This window comes from Corvus cornix, chromosome 26 (assembly GCF_000738735.6).
Source record: "Corvus cornix cornix isolate S_Up_H32 chromosome 26, ASM73873v5, whole genome shotgun sequence".
Taxonomy (NCBI): Eukaryota; Metazoa; Chordata; class Aves; order Passeriformes; family Corvidae; genus Corvus; species Corvus cornix.
The window spans coordinates 3,443,795-3,466,560 of NC_046354.1; the positions used below are offsets into that span (position 1 = coordinate 3,443,795).

At 54.7% G+C, this 22,766-nt stretch overlaps 1 protein-coding gene across 3 annotated transcripts in view; it reads left to right on the top strand.

The window, feature by feature from the left end:
- Positions 1 to 11,118: 11,118 nt before the first annotated feature.
- Positions 11,119 to 22,766, top strand: part of SCUBE3 (signal peptide, CUB domain and EGF like domain containing 3) — a 30,605-nt gene continuing 18,957 nt past the window's right edge. For 2 of the 3 annotated variants that reach the window (XM_039565462.1, XM_039565463.1), the window contains exons 1-3: positions 11,119 to 11,628; positions 20,005 to 20,127; positions 21,067 to 21,192. In XM_039565462.1, the coding sequence (XP_039421396.1) occupies positions 11,544 to 11,628; positions 20,005 to 20,127; positions 21,067 to 21,192 (334 nt within the window). In that variant the 5' untranslated portion in view covers positions 11,119 to 11,543. Of the gene's footprint in view, positions 11,629 to 12,132; positions 12,241 to 20,004; positions 20,128 to 21,066; positions 21,193 to 22,766 lie in introns of those variants that run through there. The other variant, XM_039565464.1, reaches the window with a different exon arrangement.

Here is a 22,766-nt window from a genome sequence, read left to right on the forward strand (position 1 = left end):
GCGCGGGGCTGACCCCTAGTGCCGGCCGCGAGGGGCGGCCCCGCCGCCTCATTGAATTGGCACCGGGCCCGGAGCGAATTAACAGCGGACACTGCCCTCGGACACTGCCCCGGACACTGCCCTCGGACACTGCCCCCGCCCCGGGGGTCCCGCGCCCACCCCCAAAGCCGCCTTCGGGCCCGGCGGGCCGGGACTCCCTGAAACCGCGGGGCCCCCCTGCCCCGCGAATGGGCTGCGCCAGGCGCCGTGCCGAGGCGGCGCGGCGGGGCGCTCCCATTACAGGCGGAGGGGGAGAGGGAGGGGGGAGACGGCCCCGGTATGAGGCGGGTCCCGGGGCCGCGCTGAGGGACGGGGCGGCCGCGGCGCCGAGACCCGGGGGCAGTCCGGGGGCAGTCCGGGGGCAGTCCGGGGGCAGCCCGGGGGCAGTCCGGGGGCAGTCCGGGGTCTGCCACCGCATGCTGGCCCTGCCATCGCATCCCGACCATCCCGGCCCTGCCATCGCATCCCGGCCCTGCTATCCCGGAAAGCTGCCGCAGGGCCCGGCTGCGGGGAGCGGCGTCCCGGAGCTGTCGGGGAGCTGCAGGGAGCGCTGCTGGCCGTGCAGCCGCCGCAGCATCCTTCCTTCTCCCTCATTCCTCTGGGTTTGTCCATTTTCCTTTCCGGCGGGCCCAGAAGGAAGGGTCTCACTCCGGTCACCTGCTGGAACCTCCCCTGCACTTCACTGGGATTGAGGTTAAACCTTCCGAGGGGCAAACCCACGAAATCCGGGATGAGGCTCCTTGTGTGCCAATAAACAATTTGCCTTTTTTCTCCCTCCCAGCATTTTTTCCCCTTCTTACTTTATTTCCTCAGCATCCATGACAACTGCCGGCCGGCACGGCGGCACTGAGGGATTATGGAGCCCCCAGGGCCACAGGGCAGGGGCAGGGGATGGGGCGGCTGCTCAGAGCCACGGGAACGGTTTGTGAGTGGGAAAGCAACCGGTCATGAGAAGCAAAACCAGTCAAGCTCATCATGAGACCCATCTGGCCCAAATCCTGCCCGGGAATTTCCCTCAGTGCTCCTTGCGCAGCTTTGTGCAGTGCCAGACCCAGCTCCTGCCCTTTTCTGATCCTTAGCTTCGTGTGAGGAAGATGAAGATGGGGAAATAGCGTTTATAGAGAATAGAACAGCACAGCTCCTGAGGGGACTGCAGTTTGCTCTTGTCTCTGTTTCAGAGCAGGGCCCATCGCTTCCAGCCTATAAATCCTGATCCCAGAGGAGGCAATTGTAAGTATTTAAATATATATGCATTTGCCCTGCATTAATTTCCTTTCCCTAGTGACTGGTGACATGAAGAATTGTAATAGCAGAATGTATTTTTAATGCATTTCCTGCAGATTTCTGCAAGGCAATCTAATTCCTGAGTGGGTTTAACTTGCCACAAAGGCAGAAGACCTCAGGAGCACTGGTAATAGGGCAGGGTGGGTTCTTTTAATCTACTGTTTTAATGACCTCCATCCATCTCTCTGATTAGATTAATCTCATTTATTTTAGCCAAGCCATCTAGCTGAAATCCCAACAGAGGAAATTGGGATTTTGAGTCTTTCGGGGTGAGCGCTTGGAGTGTCAGGCAGCAAACTCCATAGGGAGATTTCCAGTTTGCCCTTTTATCACCTCAGAAATTTGTAACCCTGGTGATCACACTGGAAAAGGACCATTTGGGCTGCAAATCTGCCTCATCGATGAGGGGCTGTGGAGAGCCCATGCAGGTCTCCTCTGCCCTGCTTAAAGCAAGTTCCCTAAGAAATTAAACCCAGCCTGGTGTGGAGGGCTCAGCTTTCCAAGAAGGCTCCCATTTTCCTGGCAGGGGCAGAGAGAGCTCCATAGCTGGACCTTCCTCACCTGCAGAATGGCCACGCTTTTGCAGCCCCACTGTCATGACCGTGCTGGGCACGGCGAGGGGGAGAGCCTGCCAGTGCAAACAAAAATACCTTCCCCATGGAAGGGGAAATGGATTTTTTGTTTAAAAGTTGGCAATGTTTTTCCAAGCCTGATGAATATGAAAGTCCCCATTTAAAAGAGTCGAACCAGCAGAGAAACTGGTCACTGTTTGCACACCCACGCGCCGACAGAGGAGGCGAAAGCAAACTTCCTGGTGTATCCCGATCCAACTCACCTGGGAGTGAGGCACAGTGCCCCGAGCTGTGAGCTGCCATGCTGAACAGCCGCAGAAAGCTCTCTGTGAAAAAGCAAACCCCGTCCCAACAGGAGAAGCAGAGCCGTGGTGGTGCCACAGCCCTCACTTCCAAAACAGGAGGGAATTTGGAGCGTAGCAGCTACATCTGTGGCTGTTGGAAGTTGGCCTTAGAGGAGGAAGGCAATGGGGGTGGAGGGCAGAAAGTGTTAGCAGGTGTTTTGGGAGGGTGTGGAGGGGAGAGCAGGGGAAGACTGGAGTTTTCCTCTGCCCAATCCGCCAGGAAAGCTATTTTTGCAGGAGCTCCTGGGCGCTAGACAAGCTTTGGATTGTTCCTGTGCTGGATGCTGGTGCAAATACGTGGGCAGAGACAGCTGGATCCTGAGGAGCTCCCAGCGTCCCAGCAGGCATGTGAATGGGTGTTTTCCACCTTGTCCAGGTGAGAGGATGTCTTGGCATCGGGTTTGCCGTAGCCCCTGATTTTGGCTGGGAGTCCTCTGGAGAAGTGAGTGCCTGCTGCAGTGCTAGCTCTGGCATGGGCATGCAAGGTGTGTATGTGCCCATAACACAGCACGTGCTTCACCAGCAACTATGGTGTCTGTCAATCCCCTCCTCCTCAGGTGGTACATGACCTTTCCCGTGAGACATCCCATGTGCATGAGCTGGCTGTTGCCACCTTAGTCACAGTGGACGTGTCCGAGCTGCAGGGAGCAGCCACTTGGAGCAAACCACCCCCTGTCCTGTCCAGCCTCCTGTGGGCAGCACCTGGTCTCAGGATGTTCCAGACCAATCCGTCATCTGTGTGTTTAGGGGATGGGTTGGTGCTGGGTAAACTGAGGTTTGGAGGGGTTTGGTTCATGGTCACATGGGCAGCCTGGCCACAGCCCAGGCATTGTGACTGGGAGTTGTGCATGGAGCTGGGGAGATGCTTCTTGTGCCATCTCACCCCACTGGACTCCTCCACACCCAAAACTGGTTTTGGGGTCCCCGTGCAAAGCACTGGGTTGCTGCTGGTGCCGCTGGCTCTGGGTAATCTTTGTATTTGCTGACTTGACTTAATTGTGGCTTGGTGGAGAGCTCGGCTCTGGGGAAGCTGAAGGTACAGGGAGGCCCAAACCACACACAGCGCTCGGGGAGGGATTGTGATCCAAAAAAAAAAAGAAAGTTCAAAGGTGTTTTTGGCTTAATGCGGTTTATCTAGATTGCTTTATGTTCGTTAATCTGGATTAACACAAATTCTCTTGGAATGGCTGGCTGGAGAAGGGTTTGCTCAGCTATTCTGACAAGGACAGGCTTTTCCAAAAGTGAAAAGTCTGAGCTGGGGAAAAAAAAAAGCACCAGGTCCTGTCTGGCATGAGTACATGGAAGCCCTGTGAGCAGAACAAAGCTGTTTCATCCCTGCTGCCCACATCCAAGGGTCCCTGGCACCCGCAGACACTAATGACTGATCAACTTCCCCCACTACCATAGAGGATTAATCCCCCCTATACTTCCTGGGGCGATGTGAACCCCTTTTCCAGCTGGCATGCCAGAATGGATGGCACAATTAGTGAACTGCAAGGTAAATTGGAGGTCAAGCCCAGATTTGAAGGTGGTGGTGAGTGTGAGCATGACCCAGGGAGCCATGTGATGTGGGCGACATCCTGGAGAGGCAGGTGATCTCCCTGTCCTCTCCTTTCCCCAGGGCTGGGATTAGGAGAGATTTTACAGCTGAGTGACCAGCCTCATGGTGAGGTTTGGTTCACAATGGCTCAGCCCCCAGCCCCTTATCAAGGAAACTTCTGGGTCTTTTATGGCTAAGCTGTGCATCAGCAGGACAGTTTGTGCCTCCAGGGGACCTGTCCCTGGGAGGCACCACCCCTTTGCATCCATAGGGACTTCCCACATTGAGAACAGGCAGAGAAGCACGCAGTGTGAAACTTGGGACTCGTGGAGATGGATGGCAAAGCCCAGTGCTTTGGAGAAGATTATCTTGTGCTTGAACATTCACCTGCAGTCTGGGTGCACTTTCTTGCTCTTCAGAAGTCTTCTCTTGCAGCATTGGGCAGGTCTTTGCATGACATGCCATCCCTTTCTACCAGCTGCCCGTGATCAGGATTGCTTGGGTGTTACAGGGCTGGAGACCTCTCAGGGACCAATGGATCAGCTCCGTGAAGGGCCCAGCTCCAGCTCTCAGCAGCCAGGAGCAGCAGCAGGCAAGCAAAGCATTCCTGCAGAGCTGGGATGGGAGCTGTAAGCAGGACCTGGGCCCTGCCCCAAACCCAGGGGACTCCCTCCTCCCCCTGCCCGTGCAAACACCAGATTAACAATTTATTTGACGTGTTGCGGCTGGTTAGTTCTTCGCCCGCTGCCCTGATCAGAGGGAATAAGTGTTGCAGTGTGCAATAATGTTCATTTCAGGTGAGGGTAAATATAGAAAGGAAAACCTGCTGAGAGCAAGCCATTTATTCCTGCGTTTGGAAGCCTCTGCTCATAAACAGTCAGTCATGCCCATTTGGAAAATCCCAGTGTGGTTTTCTTGGCCATCCTAGAAGAACATTTACTTTCCTGTAGGTTAAGAAGTCCGTTTTAAATAAAAAAAATAATGTCATCTCACTTCCAGCTGCCCTCGGGCGTTTAGGGCTTGTTGACACACTAAGGCTGCTCTGTTCTCATGCAAAAGTGGTCTGATGCTGGATTAGGAAGGAGATCCTGCAGGGCTTCCCCAGCTGGTTGGGCTGTCAGACCCTTGTTCTTTGGGTTCTCCTTGTTCCCCTTGGGATTTTATCAGATGTTTTAGCTACACGTAGTGTTAAAACCCCCCAGCTTCTAGGGGTGTGGGTGGGGTGTGGATTCAGGAAGGTGCTGGGGGTGCCCTGAGAGCCCCATGGCTCAAGAGCCGTGTGCGGGGAGGCTGGGGCAGAGGGATGAGCTCATGCTGGACCAGAAAACCTCTGAGGGTTTTTGGGAGAGCATGCCAAAGGCAACAAGACAGTGTGGGCTGAGGAGCATCCCTCAAACAAGCCAGCAGCCGTGGTCAGCCCATGGTGACCTGCTGCAGCACAGGAAAGACACCCCAAAGCAGTGTTGTAGCAGGAGGCTGAGGAGGGTGGGGAGCCCCTGGCACAGCCAAGCTCTGCCTCTCTCCTCTATCCCAAAAGTGGCACCGAGGAGCCGTGTGGGAGAGCAAAGCGGCCGGTTTGAGTTGGATGGCTGCCCCTGTCGGCTCCGTGGCTGGCACCAGCCAGCTCCCTCCTCTGGAGCATTCTGCAGTCAATGAGGGTCTCTCCGTGTTTTCTGACAGGCTTTGGATTTGGCTCAGGTTTTGCCTTGGTTTCTGAAGGCAAGAGGCAGTTAAGTCTTAAGAAGAATGAATTAATTAGCAAATGCCTTTGGTCAGGTCAGTGCCCTGAGCACTGTGCCCATACCTCTGTGCCAGGTACACGCTCGGAGAGGCTTCTTTTACCCTCCCATATTTCCAGAGCTGTACATGCATCATCCAAGAAAAAAGAAAGGGGAAAAAGCCTCCCTCGGAACACAGTATTGACTCTAATGATGGCATTTGTGTAAGCAACAAAATATTGACGCAGTTGGCTGGGGTCTGGCCGGGGCTTCTGGAAATAAACTGCTGCCTTGTTAAACTGTAGATGGAAATGCAAGTGGGAAAATGACTGACATCTTACACTAGGCGGGCAAATAAAACCGCTGCTTTACTACAGCGTGAAAAAACTCAGGAATTAATAGGTCTCCTTCTGCTCCAGGGTGTTGGATTTATCCCCGAGTAAGATCCATAAACTATTTTAAGGAGAGAAGTGCTACTTTTAAACATGTGTGTCTGGGTCCTGGAGTTCCCGTGGTGTCACAGTTAACCCCTGCCTTGTCGCGGCTGTGGGCAGCAGAGCAGCCCCCCACAGCCCCCCACAGCCCCATTCCTGGTAGGCGCCATTCTTGCCAACACACAAACACATCAACACCTGATAAATGATGAGGTTACTTTCAAAGGGTGTTTTCCTATGATGTGTTCCCACAGCTTTTGTCAGAAATGTGTTTCAGGCCTCGACCTGGACTCAGAGCTTGATTTTACCAGTGTGGGACATAAAATGTATTTTAAAAAACCCACCTGCTCCAAAGCTGTGTCTGACTCAAAGCAGATGCACAGTGTTGCTGAGTCCATCTGGGGTGTGACCCAGCACACCCCAAAAGACTCCTTTTTACTTCAGTAGCTGAAGACCTTTTACCATCTTCTATGGGAAATGTGATTAACAGAGCTGTAGAGAGTGATACATCACTTTCCTTTCTACCCAAAGCCCCTTCCTTCTCCACCCACATCCTGACGATCTCCCAGCTGACGTACATGTGCTCGTGGAAAAGTAGGATGAGATAAAAGCTGTCTCCCAGTGGCACAGGGTCCAACTCACCAGCAGCAGCGACACCAGTGTAATTATACACGCTCCAGTCCGATCTCCCAGTAATTATTCTGGAATAAAAGCCTGCCTATTTCTGTAAGACCTTATGTCACTTGGAAAGCTGTTATAAATTCAGCTGGAAAAAGGGACCCTTATTCTGGGATAAGTGTGGTTAGTGGTTAACTGGGAATGGGGCTATTCCTGGCGTTGCCATTGACCTTCCTGGTGACGCTGGGGTAAGTCACTACACCTCAGCGTGTGTCACCTTCTCCTGCTGCAAACTGGGAATTACAAACAAGGGCTTTCGCAGGCAGCATTTTGGGAAGCTCCATGACACTGGAAAAAAGGTGTCACAGGGTGCCAGGCAGTCATTTAGTGGGACCTGGTGCTTTTTTACCCACCTTGGAGGCATCTGGATCAAACTGTAGGCTGGGGAAATGAGGGACGAGTGCTGGGGACCGGCTGAGCTGCGTGAGCCTGGACTGTTGGCGTGTTACTGGGAATACTGTGTTTTCCTCTCGGTTTTTAAAAATAGTCTATTCTGTTCCAAGTTGTAGACCACAGCCCTCGCTGGGGCATTGAAATGTCTGGGCTGCTGTTTTCTTGAGCCAGCACCTTCCAGTGTTCAGGGTCTGGATGCAGCACCAGCATCCATCCCCCAGCTGCTGGGTCCAGCAAAGATGGGGGGTCCTGCTCTGGACTGGCAGCATTTACCCTCTTGTTCTCGTGGACTGGAGGGAAAGGGAAATCTCCTGGTTCACTCTTCTGCCTGCAGTATCCCTGCCTGATTCAATAACTGCTTCTGCAAGCCCTAAGGGCCTCGGGGACTTCTGCTTCTCGGCAGCTTCTTGTGCAGCCTCAGAAACAGCTTTTGGCTCAGCATCATGCAAGCACACACAGCCGAAGCAGCTCCTTCCTAGCACATGGCATTAAATCCCTGCTAGAGATGGGGAGAATCATCTCGGAGGGTTTTATCGTTTGCACAGACAGTGCAGCCTGGCTCACGGCCAGAATCCATCTGTTTGCCAAAGCGGGTGCTGCCCACGGAGCAGCAGGACCAAGGTGCTGATGCCAAGAGGTGAAGGCAGAGCCTGCCCTGGCGCGTTCCCACGGCCTCCGTCCCTGCGCAAGCACCGGAGTGGGGCTCACTGCCGCTCGGAATTGGGCTGGAGCCAAGGAGGCAGAGGGGAAAAAGCCTTTTACAGCCCATTAGTGCTCCCCAGAGCCGTTCAGCCCCTCTCGTCGTAAAAGTGGTGGAAGCCACAGAAACATTACGGCTGGTCTGTAGAAGATGCTGGTCTGCAGAAGATGCCAGCCCACCTCCCGGCTCCATGTCCCTTCCCAGGGGCTTTGCCAAAGCCGCTGGCCCTCACGGCAGCTCCGGCTGCTGGAATTCCCTCTGGGAACAAGCTGGCAAGGGTTGGTTCCCAGTCCATCGAGAGCACCCCCCAGGCAAAATGTACATGGGAGGGTTCCAAGTGCAAATGTGTGTGTGCTAATGGGAACTGAATTGCCTCTTGCCCCGAAGCCTTGCAGCTTGAGGAAAACAAGGCAGGGGCTAGGAATGACCTCATATCGCCTCCCAGGGAATGTTTTGCCAGATGAAGGGGGGAGAGGCAGCATCAAGACAGCACAATGTATGTATCTCTCTCCCTGTGTAAACATCTCTGTAGCTGCAGAAACCTCTTAAAACCCCGAATGAGAGGAGAACAGCTGCTTTGATCTGTGGATGTGGTTGTTGTTTTCTGAGTGCGGATCCGTTCTTTTTTTAATTTTGCTTCAAATTAAAAAAATGCCTGTTGTGATCTTTTGCTTTTATTTCTTGGCGAGGGACCGGAGCATGGTGCAGTAAATTTTCATGACTCCCCATGTAACCGTTTCAGCATGGCTGACAATTCCTCGCCGGCTCTTCAGCGCCACAGCACAATGGGCCGAATCTTCTGGCCCTACATGAAGCCAAAGCAAATGGATTTTGCCCAGAAGTGCACAACGGGGAGTGGAGGCAGCAGGGAGGAGAATCCTGCCACCTCCTTCCCTGCCACACACACACACACAAGGCTCGGGCTGGCAGGGTTGTCCCAATGCCTGTGAAGAGTTTTGGAGACAGCTCCCGGGTGCGGATCCATGCCAGCCCTACGCGGCAGCAACAGGAGCTGGTGAGGAACCACTGGGCCAAAGCTCGGGCTGCCCTGCAGGTGATTTCAGTGTGACTCATGGCACTCCCTCCAGACTCCCTGTGTGATGTTGGGAATCCCCATCTGCCCGACTTTCCCCTTGGGAGACAGCCCTGTGCTTGGAGGGGCACCATGGCATGCACAGCCCTGGCACCTCCACTGCCCCTTCGACCGCCCGACCAGGCAGCACCCTTTGGGAAGAAAACAAGATTATATCGCTTTTTTGGGAATTCCTGGACATCAGCAGTTCACTGCAACCCCACTGCTTTGCTGTGGTACTTTGCAACCCCGTTGGAGGGCTGAGACATGGGGGTCAGCCCCTTGGCTCCTGCGGTGTGAGCGGTGCCTTCAAAGGCAAGACCCAGCCCCAGCGGTGCAAGGCGCTGGTTTAACTGGGAGCACTTGGCCAGAGACCTGTCCCTGCTGAGGCGGTCTGGGCACGAGCGAGGAGTTTGTTCATTCCCCCGTGCTGTCACGTGGCTGCTCGGTGTTTTGGCGTTTTAATTACACACGGTCCTGTGTATTTAAGGCTGGTTTATGGGTGTTTATACTAATGCGTAAACCTGCAATTTAGAAGCTCAGTTATAAATCAACATTGCTGAAGGTCTTGTCCCTCGTGCCGTGAGATCGGTCTCCAGATTTAGAAGATAGGTTAGAGGGGGGAAAAAAGGAGGATTGTTTAGTTTTCCTCTGGTTATGATGATAAAGGATCACAGGATGGGGTGCGAGGTGCAGCAGCTGGGCACAGAGACCCGCCAACGTCATCCAGAGCAGAGTTTCCATTTTGACTCTGCTCTTATGCGTCTCTGCCATAAGTGACTTGTGTTTCTGCAACAAATCCCAGCCCAGGAAGAAAAGCAGTGCCACAGCTGCTGATCTGATACTCACAGGAGGGTGGTGGCACCCCACTGGTGATGTCTTCAGATCAGGATGTGGGCTGCAATGACCAGAGCCCCGTCCTGCTCGACACCTCAGGAAAGGAGCTTTTGTACCCAGGAGCTGCTGGCACAGACTGGAGCCGGCTTCTTCCAGCGGCAGTGAGCAGTGGGATAGCACATTCCCACTGGTGGGTCCTCTCCCAGCACATCCTAAGGACAACACCTCCACATTCCTATTTTTATGGACAACATTTTTTTACAGCTTTAAGAATCATCTTGCACCTTTGCCCCTTACCAGCTGCCGTGGAGCCTCGCTGTGCCAGGGATGGGTTTGAGTTACGGGTGTGCTCCTGCAAACCCCCTCCCAAAGGGAAGGTCCCTGTCCCATGAGGGCAGCCCAGGGAGGGGGTGTTTTTGTAGGGAAAGACCCAGGGACTCCTCAGCGTCCTCCTGTCCAGCTGTGGTCCCTCCTCTCCACCGTGGGTGCCTTGGCTTAGCTGGACATTTCCCACTGCCTCCAGCCCGCTTTGTCGTATCTTTAGGGGTTATTAGGACTAAAGGGGGTTTGGGAGGGTGTAGGGGCAGCACAGTGGCTGGGAGGGAGCCCATGGGCAGGATGACCCTGTGGGCAGGATGACCACTGGGGCTGTCGGACCCCGTGTCCCTGGACAGGTGAATCACTGCGCACCTTCTTCCCGATCCTGCTCCTGGATCCCAGCCTTACCTCCTGCTGCAGTTTCCTGGCTGGTGATGCTTCTCCTGGCTCAGGGAGCGGGAACACCCCGGAAGAGAGATGGTGCCAGCAGCTCCCAGCACAAGGACAGTCACGGGGTAGGGCAGGGGTCCCCCTGCCTCCCTGGGGTGCCCCCAGCTGCAGGGGGCTGGGCTGTGAGAAGGTCCTGCAAGCAAACAAAAAACCCCAGTATATTTCAGAAAGGGCTTTTTCTTTCCCCCCCACCCTTATTTCCAGTCCTCCCACCTCTCAGAGCAGCCAGCAGAGCTGCTCTCTGGCCCTGTTTCCCCCTGCCCAGCACCCCGAGATGCTCCTACAGCCACCAAGCCCAGCCAGGTCGCGCCATCTGCAAACTCTCGGGTTTTTTAATGATATATATATTTTTTTTCCTTCTCCTTTTCTTTCCCACCCCTTGCCTTTTCCCATGCCATACGCCTCCCCCTGGCCCCCCTCCCCTTGCCACCACCCCAAGCCCTCAGCTGGCCGAGGGGCTGCGAGGTGCGGGGTGGGTCTGGGGGTTGCGGGGGGCTTTGCATTGATGCATTGATCGCCCATGGTCTCCGCCTGACCTCCCTGCTCCCAGGGAAGCAGTCTCCATGGCTACTGGCCCTTCTCCTTCAGCGCAGACTGTAAATTCCTGCAGGCAAAGCCCAGCCTTGGGGGTGCGAGGGGGGAGCCGTGAAGGAGTAACCAAAGCCAAATAGAAAGAAAGAAAGAAAGGCTGGGAGAGAGAAAAAGGGCGTTGCTTGGATGGGGCTCTCCTTTCCACTCCCCTTTCCCAGGTCCCCAGCACCAGGGCAAGGCGCCTGCTTCCCCCCTCCAGCACTGCTGCTCCTGCTCCTGCTGCTGCTGCTCTTGCAAAACTGGAATTGGCTGGGATTATTTAAGGGAAAAAAAAAGGAGGAGAAGGGATCAGAGCAGCCGCCAGAGAGAGGGCGATAGAGTCCACTTTCCTCCAACTGCCCTGGGTCTCCCTCCCTCGCTCTCTCCTCTTCAGCAGCACCAAGAGCCCCAAACTGAACCCAGAGCAGCTTTTTCCATCAGTTCAGTTCCCTTCCCTCCCTCTGTCTCACACACGGCAAGGAGAGAGCCCCTTCCTCCCCTTGATTTTCCTTCGCATGCTCAGCCCCTTGTTTCCTTTAAAGCACTAGAAATCCCCCTTCTTGCCCCCGCTCCTCCCTGCAGACTGGGATTGCAATGGGAGCTTTGCAGATTGCTGGATTTTCCATCCTTTTCTTTCTCCTCCACTCTGGAAACACGCTGGCAAATAAAGCCAGTCAAGGTAAGAGAAAATCTTCCCTGCTCGAAGGTTTGCTGTTTGATGTGTGGATTGGGCAGCCGGATCTCCTCGTTAGAGCTGGGGTTTAAGTGCAGGCTGGAGAAGGCAGCAGCAGTAACAACAAACAGTGGAGGGGATTTTAAATGTCGCTTGCAGATATTCTCGCCTACTGCCTTGGACTGGGGTTGGGTTTGTAAACTCTTTAATGAGTTGCGTTTCTTAGACTTCAGTTTTTTTGGTTTTGAATCTTTATCTCAAGGCAGGGGGTGCAGGGGCAGAAAATTAGGGTGGGCAAACAAGTCTGCATCCATCACAGGCAAAATGTGGCTGTTTGGAGGGGCTTGGAGGGCTCTGCTGGTTTTGTGTCTGTGAGATGGGGCTACCACGGCAGCAGTGTGGGCGAGGAGGCTGCTCCGGGCTGGGTTGGAGGGCAGGGATGGCGGAGCGGGCGTTGATAACGCCGGGAGGCTGCATCTGTGCTCGGGGACTTCACATCGGCACGGGGGAATCTCAGATGTTGGCTGCAGGGGTGTGGGCAGCAGAAAACTTCGGGTAGCTGAGCACAGCTAAGCCTGAAAATTAAGGGAGCCCTTTCCCTATCTCTTGGAAAGAGAGGTATGTCCCATCCTTATCAACTTCGGGCTTTTCTGTTCCATAACTCCCGTGTTGAGCCAGAGCCTCCCCTTCCCAGACGTACACACGGAGCTTTATGTATGGTCTATCTATACCTTCGCTTTTCTATAGCACCTCTATATTTAGCTCAGATTTTTTCTATCCACGCGCGCGGGAGTGCGCGCGCCCACACGAGCACACACAGCCCTATACATGATCCCGTTGGCTGTCTCAAAGGGGGTTTTCTCCTTAATTCACCACTATCTGGACAATCTGTCGGGTTTTCTCTTTTTCTTTCCATAGCATGTAAGGTTTCCCCAGCCCGGCTCTGGCTGGGCTGTTGTGGCAGCTGCGTGTTTGTGCGTACGGTGAGATTAAATAGCGTGTGAATGAAATCTCGGAGCGCAGGATATAATGAAAGATCTCTTGTAGGCGGATTCCAGCCACGCGCATGGTCGCCCGAGCCCTGTCACCGACAAAGTTAGAAGGAATTTCAAGGCTATTGTCTTATCTGGCTCAAAGTGTTTCTAAAACAATAGGCGACTTCTCCGGAGGGCAGCCTGGGCAAGCAGGAGAGATTTTCCAGGGCAAAGGTTTGGTGAGAAGGCGTCCAGCTTCACGTAAAGCTTTATGATTTAGGCACAGAAAGGAATGCTTAGGTTTTTATCCCCCCTCAAATTATCTTGAGTGTATGCATTGCTTTCATTTCTTATCATAATATTTATTTATTAAGGCTTTTTGGTTTCCAGTTCCATTTAAGCCTGAGCCAGAATCGCATTAAAATAGCAAAGTGAAATTCCATCGTGCAGAGACTTGACAGATCCCTTCAGGGAAGAAGAGGGGTGGAGTGGGGGTGGAGAGAGGTGAGCTCAATCCTGCGCCGGGGTTCATAGCCCGCCGTGCGCCTGGGACAGCGCTGGCTCCTTCCGGCTGTCCGGCTGCTCGCCAGCCAGGGGGGCTGCGCTGGGGAATTGATCCCTGAGGCTGCAGTCGAGGGGTTCTGTGGGCTGGGGAGGGGCAAAGGTTGGTGCCTATGGGGCTGCAAGGACTCTGGGCAGGGGTGGGCCCGGTGCTGGTCCTTTTTGGATGAGGCCGAACTCACAGGCATCATTTGGGCATCACTGATGGCAGGTACAACGTGTGCCTTTCCTCAGAACCCACTGTCTCCTGGTTTTCTGACTGTCACCGAGCTCCTTGAACCTTCTCTGTGTGTCTGGGACGTGTTAGAAGGATATTTCTCGAAAGTATCAGGTGTGTGTGCCGGGTGACACCCCAAGGATGTGGCACACATCAGCCTGAAACCTTTGCCCTTTTGAGGGACAGCCACCCTTGCCAGGTGACTGTCACGGGCTGGGAAAGGCTCCTCTCCCATCGGATGGTCTTGTCTTGCTGGGATAATGTCGTGTTGTGGGTCGGGCTTGCTGGCTCATTTCTTGCACTGAATTACCCCAGAAAGTTTAGTCTGTGGGGAAGGAAGGATTTAGAGAGCCGGCTGCTGGGCCTGGAGGGTGTCTCCCAGTGGACCTGGCTGCCTGTGGAGTCAGCTTAGGGCTAGGCAAGCTTTCAAGAGGAGAACTGACAATATAAATCTAAATAACCATAGGGAGGCTCCTGACACGCATCCACAGCTGGGATGGACTCTCTCCCTGCGGTCCCCAGGCCAAGCTGCCCAAACACTGCTGTGCCCACCACTCCTCTGGGTTTTGGATAGATAATGTCACCCCAGTCCCAGCTTCTTGTCCATCGGTCCATCTCACAGTCTTCCAGGCAGAAGAGTTTGTCCTGAGCTCCTTCTCTCAGTGGAGCAGTGCCCTTACCTGCTGTCTGCCAGCATCAGTCCCTCTCTGTATGTTGGGAGGACAGAGCCCAGGGACTGGCAGCTCTGCACCATCCTCGGGCAGTGCCAGCCCCTCTGGAAGCACCCTCATCACTGGGAACACATCCCAGGATTTGCCACTTTTCCTTGCAACTAATTGCACATCCCCTCAGATGTTGCCGTGGAATGGGTCTGGGAGGGAGATGCAGCATCTCCCTGGGAGACCCCAGCACTCCAGTTTGCAGCCCTTGGCATTCCCACAGCCCCCATTCAGGGTCCTGGGTGGGATCAGAGCCCCAGCCCAGCCCACTGGGCACTCGATGGTCATCCATGGTTGGCACCAGCCCTTGTGGCTGGTGCTGTGTGGCTGCCCGGGGCCAGAGCCACTGTCCCACGTGAGGGGCTGGTGCGGTGGGATGCACCTGCAGAGCCTATGCTGCCTGGGATTACTTTTCTGTATTTTTTTAAGGAGTCTAAAATTTTCCAATTGCAGCGTGGAGATGCTGTTTGATTCCCCTCCCATTGCCGCCAAACCTCCTCCCCCTTGGCCTCTGCCTTCCTACCTCGCCGGCATTCACAGTGTGCGACTGTTGTGCCTGTCCCCTCCACCCCGCTGAAATATGAAATGTAAAACTGTAAACATTTCACATACACAGTTCAAAGGAGATCTTTGACTGAGGGCGTCTAACGTGCCTGTACCGAGATTAAAAAAAGGGGAGGGGGTGGGTAGGAAGGAGGGAAGAAGAGTTTTTTTGTAACTGCCAACTGGAGTATAAATATTCAGACACCTTGAGTCTTCCAGTGCTGATGTGTTGCTCTCTCCAAACTGCTCAGGAATTGGGGGTTCTTTTCTTTTATTTTTACATAGATTTTTTTCCTTTGCAGACAGCCACACCAGAGCAATCCATTTAGAAAAAAAGTATGCGTGATTGACCTTAACCTTCACTTTCAAAATTCTAAGTCCCCTGAGAGGCTTTAGGAGAAGTCTGGGATGGCAAATTAAGTTTGCTCTGTCTGGCAGCCCTGGAGGATGCCCGGCTGTGTTTTGGAGAGGCTGTGTCCCCGCTGGAGATCTTGAGATTGTTGCTCCCGGAGCAAAAAACAAACAAACACATTTTTTAAGGCAAGGCTGGGTCAGTCCGATAAGCCAAAGGAACAACAACAGCAACGACAATTCCCTGGGGAGATGAACACGCTGCTGGTGTGGAGCATCAAACCCTCTGTGGGGAAGCGGTGATGGAATGGGGTTGAAGTGACCAGGGTTGGCACAAGGAGGTGGGATGGAAGTGAAGGGACCATTTCCTACCCAGGGAATGGTGGTGGAACTGGGATCCATCAGGATGACCTGGACTGCAGAGGATGGACAGCTCAACCTGGCTCTGCCCTCATGGGAGTGGGAAGCATCAGCGAAGGGGATAAAAAAGCCCTTTTCTGGGTCTTTGACAGCTTTGGGGAAGCCAAACCCATGGTGAAGGGTATAAAGCAGGGTCTGGGCACTGGACAGTAGGGTCACCAGGCTGGGAATGGCCCCAGTTCCTCGCTGTGACTTGTGGCTCCTCGTCCTTCCGTGCTCCATCATTCCACAGGGCCAAGTGCTGGGGCTGCATCTCCTGCGTCCCACCTGCTTTTGGGAAAGCTGGGTGGCTGTGTGGGCACTGGGCTGGTTCAGGGGTCTCCATTGCGTGGGGAGATGCAGACATCCCCTCTGAGCCATCCTGAGCACAGGTACCTGCCCAGGGACCCCTGGCACCCCCATCCTGGCAGCAAGACATCACCCAGCACCTGAGTCGGGATCTCTGAGTTCAGATGACACTTCTTTAGCCAGTTTACAGAAGGCTGCCCTGCAGAGCATACTCCTCCCCTCTCCTGGCCCATATCCCCTCCCAGGGGGCTGCCACTGCCTGTGGCCATGCCCTGAGCCCATCCTGCTGTGGCACAGCACGAGTCACCCTTGTGAGCTCCCTGGACGAACAAATGATTAATAAACTGCACCACAGTGTCTGAGGTGGTTATTAATACCCTGGTAAAAGGAGCTACTGAAGTTATAAAGCTTTAATTTGGCATTAAGGCCGAGTGGAAACTCCTCATGTCTGCCAACAGCTACACACACATCCCCATACAGACAGGCTGTTAATATATATGCCTATATAAAAACAAAGAATAAAATTAATTTGTAGAAAAAGCTGAAGCGCTTGCAGGAGAGGGGAAAAAGGATGGTGGGTTTGTTTGTTTAGGGTTTTTTCAGGCCAGTTTTTGCTGCCCTGTCTCACCCCCCTCCTCAGATTTATTGGGACTTTCGGCCTATGGATAAAACCATCTTTTATTATTTTTTTTAAACAAAATAAGGAAGTGAGGAAAGAGCCTCAATCCAGCCTCTAAAAATATACGAGCTGTTGCTTTATCCCCCTACTCGCTGTCGGGTGTGACGCCGCAGGGCACAGAGGTGGGACCCGGGTGTCCGTGGGCTCTGCCACCGCCTCCCCCGCTGGCCCTCGGTCAAAGCCCTTCGGCTCCCGGTGGGTGCGCGCCGGTCCCGGGGAGGTGGCGGTCCCCCCGCTTTTGGCACGCTCGAAATGGCAGTGGCGTTGAAACCGTCTGCCTCCGCTGCCTTTGAAATGGAGAATAAAGCTGCAGCTGGAGCGGAACGGGGCCCAACAGCCAGCGCTGGAAAATCCCACCCACAACGGAGTAAAAAACATGGCCCGAGGCGCGGGGCGAGCGCCGCAACCTCCTGCCCTTCGCCGCAGCCCGCGGCGATGGCCGTGCCAGGGATGCTCCTGCCCTCTGAGGAGCCCTGCTCAGCCCCAGCGCAGTGGGACAGGGGCATGGGGCTGGGCAGGGAGCGGGGCCACCGTGGGCGAAACCTGCGGTCCCCAGCGAGACTCAACATCTTCATCAAAACCAAATTCCCCACTGGGGTGCAGAATTCCCCAGTGCCAGGGATTTGAGGCATGATGTGGCCATCTGCGCTGCCCGGTTTGGGCTCATTTCAGGCAGCTGTGGGTGAAAAACAGCGCTTTTTGGTTATTTGTGGAAGGAAGAGATGGAGGGGCTGTAGGGGTACGGGTCTGCAGGGGGACTGGCAAACCTTCCAGAAAGCCCACCCGGATTTGGGACCTTGTCTGGAGCAGGTCCCCTGGAGCAGGGGGACAAGAAGGGCACACCCCAGTGAGGAACTTCTGAGAGCAAATAGGGACAGGAACATCAATAACGATTTTTTATTTAAAAAAAAATATCTTCACTTGTCTCAAAGATGACCCCTCTCACATGGTGGCAGCAACTCAAAGCACCTGCAGTAAGGCCACAGGCAGCTTTTTGGATGGAGAAAATTCTCCTGCAGGAAAAACCAGCTGCCCTGAGAGAAAACCTTCCCTTTCATGGGAAAATGTTGCTTGCGTTGACAAAAATGCTAAAAATTGAGTTTTTCAGAGGGTTTTACTCTAATTCACTACATCATTTCTGAAGGAGCCAAAATTTCAGCATTCTAAAATTGGGATCTTTGCCAATCCCAGGACAGCTCCTGGGGTGCCAAGGAGGGTATTTACTCATTCTTCCCACAAACACACTTTTTTTTCATTTTCTTTTTATTTTTTTCATAATCCTGTAACCTTTCGGAATGACTCCAGCTTTGGAAAAATTACAGAGTGGAAAACTGATAATGTTTTCTTTTGTACTTTTGCTGCTGTGTAATCTTTCCAAAGTTAGAGAACTTTTGAAGTTACAGAATGGGAAAAAAGAAAAAAGATGGAAAAAAAAGATGCTATACATGTGTGAGTGGGAAGGGGCCAGAGGTGCCTTCAGTGCCTCATGCATGTTGTTCGTGGTCTTGAGTTTGAGAGTGCAGAAGGAAAAAGAAATAGGAAATAAAACTCCCCCAAAAGTGAGATTCCTGGCAAAAGGCTGGGAAAGTTTCAATGATGTGATTGATGCCTGGTGGATGCTTCTTGTTTTGAGTGTTTTTAGGGGAAGGAGATGGGGTTTGATGGATGGTCTGTACAGTTTGGGTGCTGGTTCCCACCTGTGTGCCAGGGTGGGTGCCCAGGGTGCCAGACCTGACAACTGTCACCTTGGCACCATGACTCAAAGCATCACGTGATTTATGACTTTGGGGGAACATCTGAAGGGGGGTTCCCAACCATGCAGGGCCAGGACCAGGATCTGCAGATTCAGTAGATCTTTGGGTCAGCAGCAGCTTTGCTGCTGCTGAGTTCCCACGCACATTGTGGCCAGCACGTGGCATCCCCCCACATCTCCCTGCTCCAGTGCCACGACCTCCCACCGCCCCTCTGGGAGCCCAGTGAGGGATGCAGGAGCCTGAGGCGAAGTCACTGGGATGCTGAACAGCCACACTCAGCTCCCCGAAGGGACAAGAGCCCCATGGGACCCCTGGCACAGGCAGGTGATGACGCTGGCTGCTGGGGTGGCCGCAGCACCGTGGCACCGTGACCAGTGCCATGGCTGCTGTAGGTGCCAGCCAGGAGCAGGGCCCTGCTCCCCGTGCAATCCCTCCATCGTCCCCACCGTGGTGGGTCAGCCTCCAGCCGGTGATTAATGGCCCAAGGGAGGCCGTGGTGGCCGCGGGCCATGGCTAATGTCAAATAACAAATATGAATGCGGGCTGTAAATATTTATACAATGCGCAGGCACGTGCCGCCTCCCTGGTGCAGAGACAAAGCTCTCCTCCTCCCGGCCGGGTGACTCACATCTCCCGGCAAAGAGCCGCCGGGGTGGCCGGGACAGGGCTCGGGCTGGCGTTCTCGCGGCCGTGGCCCCTGTCCCGCGGAGCTGCAGGGCTGCCTGCCCGCCCACCGCTTGCAGGGATGTTTTGGGTCTCTGGAGACCTCCTGGAGCACTTCTGTTCTTGGGGCTGCTGAAAAGCAGTTTTTTAAAGGCAGCTGAAAGCTTTGAAGCCTCACATGCCTCCTGAGGGGATACAGGAAAGCTGGAGGGACTCTCAGGTCCCCTTTCCCCAGTGACAAGCTTCCTATCCCTGTGAGAGGAGGTGGAAGCAAATCCCTGCAGGAGCAGCGCTGGTGCTCCCCACGTGCCGGTGGAGCTGGAGCCTGGGCTGCTCTGGGAGCCCTGCCCATACCTGAGGGGCTGCGGGTGATGCTCAGCCCCCGACTGATCTCCAGGCACTGGCAGCCAGGGAGGGGATGTGCCCGCTTCAGGGCACCACATCTCCCTGACTGCCAGAGCAGGGAAGGAAGGCAGTGAGAGTCAGCTGAACAGCCTTTTGCTCACAAACCTCCACTCCATGTGCTCGAGGCTTCTCCATTTCCCAAATACCGTTAAAACCTCCACTCCACGACCTCCTGTCACAGCAAGCCCTTGGGCATTGCTGCTTGAGGCCATTGCCAGCACGTGGAGCTCTGGATGTGATATCCTGAGTACCACGGCACTGCATCCCAGAGAAGGGGGTTGAGGGGCAACAGGGGATGGGGATGATGCAAATTTTGTCCATGCCCCCAAGGAAGCCTTGATGTTTTTCCCCTGTTCTCTCTTCTGCTTCTCACTCCTGGCTCCCAGGTTTATTTAGTGTGGTCCCTGCTAAATTGTGCACATTCCTTGGTGCCTAAGAATAGAAAGCGATGATGATTATTTGGGTGCCTGGTTGGCTCAGGAAACAGCTAATTGGAGACAGAGACTTTCACCTCTGCCTGGGCTGGCTCCAGCCTGGACTAGGAGCGCTGGAGCAGTATTTCCTATCATCAGACACATGAAAGGGCCAGGGAGTCTCAGGGTGATGTGTCCAAGAGGGGACACAAGTTGTGCTGTTTGGGAGTGGACCCAGCGATTCACCATGTCCAGAGCCCATCATCCACTGCATCAGGGCTGGTTGAGGAGCTGGAGGCTGCTGGGATCCATCACCTTGGGCGGTGGCTCCCATGGGGACAGGGGGTAGAGGTCCCAGGCTCTCCCCATTGCTCCCCTGACCTGTCCTCTTGCAGATGTTGATGAGTGCGTGGAGGGCACCGACAACTGCCACATCGACGCCATCTGCCAGAACACCCCCAAGTCCTACAAGTGCATCTGCAAGTCCGGCTACACCGGGGATGGGAAGCACTGCAAAGGTAGGGACACGCCGCTGTCAGAGCTGGAGCCTTGCTGGCGAGTGACAGCCTGGCTGGTCAGAGGCCAGCGGTGGCTCATCAGCGTTGGCCCATGCAAAAAGACCACTTGTTTACCCCATCCCATTGTAAACCTTTTATTCCCCTTTTATGCCCCAAACTCCTGGCCTGTTGACAGTGCATGGGGACAGAGAGGACTCCGACTGTCCTTGCCGGTGCCATTGTCCTGGCATGGTTGGGGCTGCCCATGAAGGGTCACTTGGGTCTTGTTTTGAACAAAGCTGGGCTTATTTTCCTGCAGGATTTCTGACCCCAAGGCTGCAGAACTGCATTAGCAGCTAAAACATAAGAAACTGAAAAATAAGATATAGAAACAGAGATATAGATGGTGTAGATACCAATATAGATGTAGATATAGGTGTAAATGGAGATATTGACATAGGTATAGGCATATATCTATATATAGATACAACTCAGTGGGGAATGGAAAGAAAATGGGTTCCTTGGGGCAGCAGCAGCAGGAAAGCGGGACTGGGGCAGGGGAAAAATTCCCAGCTCTGCTTGGAGCAGGTTCAGGGTCAGGATGGGCTGAGTACAAACAGCAGAGGGATTAAAGCGCTCCAGGCACTGCAGGGCTTTGCCATGGAGATGGGCTGCTCTGCCAGCACCCCGGCAAATCCCAAGAGGGTGTACCAAGCTAAGGCTGTAAGACCCTGGGTTGGCTGGGGGTCCAGCATCTAGACTGGGAAGAATGGGGATGTTTTTGTAGGGTCTGGAGGGGTGCTGCAGGTGATAATGGAGCTGAGGACCTGCTGGAATATGCAGAGAGAGCAGAAGGCACGTTACCAGCTGGGTGGCAAAGATGTTGGATGCAGGGAGCAGCACCCATGGGGGGCAGCAGTGGGGGCAGCCCTGCAGCTCTCCTGCCCTTCTTCTCCCCAGACGTTGACGAGTGCGAGCGGGAAGACAACGCGGGCTGCGTGCACGAGTGCGTGAACATCCCCGGCAACTACCGCTGCACCTGCTACGACGGCTTCCGCCTGGCGCACGATGGCCACAACTGCTTAGGTGAGGGATGTCGGTGCATTGCAGTTCCTCAGCTGCTCCAGCACCTTGGGACCAACCTGCTGGCTTTCTTTGCTGGGCACTTCCCAAGACCTGCTGCAGAGCCACAGAACCGTGGTGGCACTCCCAGGGCATTAAGCTGGCTGCAGGCATGTCCTGTGCTTCAATGGCTCTCTGGGGACAGGATTGCTCCCCATTACACGGGGGTGATGCCAAGGAAGGATGCTCCATGCTGGGAGAAAAACTCGCTCTGTGGGTTTATCCATAGACTGGGAGGGTTGGGGTAAGGCAGAACTGGGAGAGTTGGGTTTGGGCTTGCTGGGGGTGAGGCACAGGCTCCCCCCAGCCGCATCCTGCTGCGACAAGCAGCCGGGCCGGCAGCTCTGTGTGGCTGCCCAGGGCAGGACCAGCTCACCCGGGCCCTGCCACTCTCTCCGCTCGTGCCTTAGGTCAGCCCTGCACCTGCCAAAATAGATGAGTTAATAGCAAATATGGTGGGGATGGGAACCAGCGAAGGGACTGGATAAATAATCCCCGGGCCAAGAAAAACCCGGCATCTGCCTACGGAGCAGCCGTGCATCCTCCCTGCCACTTCCCACCGCCCCAAACTCCATCCGGCCGCGGCGGAGCCAAAGCTCCCGTCAGAGCCCCGGGGCCCATCGAGCTGCCCGCGCCCGTCACCCGCTTCCTCCCGCGGCATCTGCGGTGGGAGCTCCGGGGCACGGAGCCGCCCGCCTCCCCTCCGCCTGGAGCTCATGCTATTTTCTAATTAGTGTCTGCAGAGGGGTCATTAATGAGCTCATCACTGGGAGGAGGAGGAGGGGGAAGGGATTATGGACACATACGCTTTGCATTAACCACCATCACCGGGATCTTTGCAGTCTCCTCGGGGAGGGGGGAGATTTACACAGCTGGGAGGAGGCGCGGGCGGGCGGCTCTGCCTTCCTCTCCCGGGGGAGGATGAGCCCGAGGAGAAGAAAGGAAAGCTGGACGTCATGTGTTTACAGAGTTGGGTGGGAGGGGATGGAGATGGCTGGGGAGCAGCCGGGCAAGCAGGGATGTGGGGGGAGCATGCTGGCTCCCACCTTGAGCCCTTCCTTAGCTCATCCCAGCACCTCATCCCTGATCCTGACGCGCTTGGCCCAGCCTGCCTGCGTTCCCTTTTAGTCAAAAGAAAGAGAAGTAGAGCAAAGCAGCGTGTTGTGCCCAGGCTCTGCCAGTGCCATGGGCAGGAGCTGTGCTGGAGGGGGATCAGGGTACGTGCCCACCAGAGTCCACAGGCCCCTCCACTGCCCACCCTGGGCGACCTTTTGAACCAGGACAGGAATTCAAGCCCCCGTCCTGACACAGGCTCTGCTGGTTTCTGCCCATCTCTGTTGTGTTTAATAAAACAGGTATTAGAGCGGCGGAGTCTCGTTTCAGCCATCGGGTTTGAATGGCTGCCTCCTCATTTTTGAGCAGAGCTGGAAGGAGAAGTTGCAAGACATTAAGCCCTTGTTCTAAGCGGGAGGATTTGAGGAGAGTTATTGGCATCTGCAGGACATAGCTTGGCTGTGATGAGCATTGGAGGAAGCCAT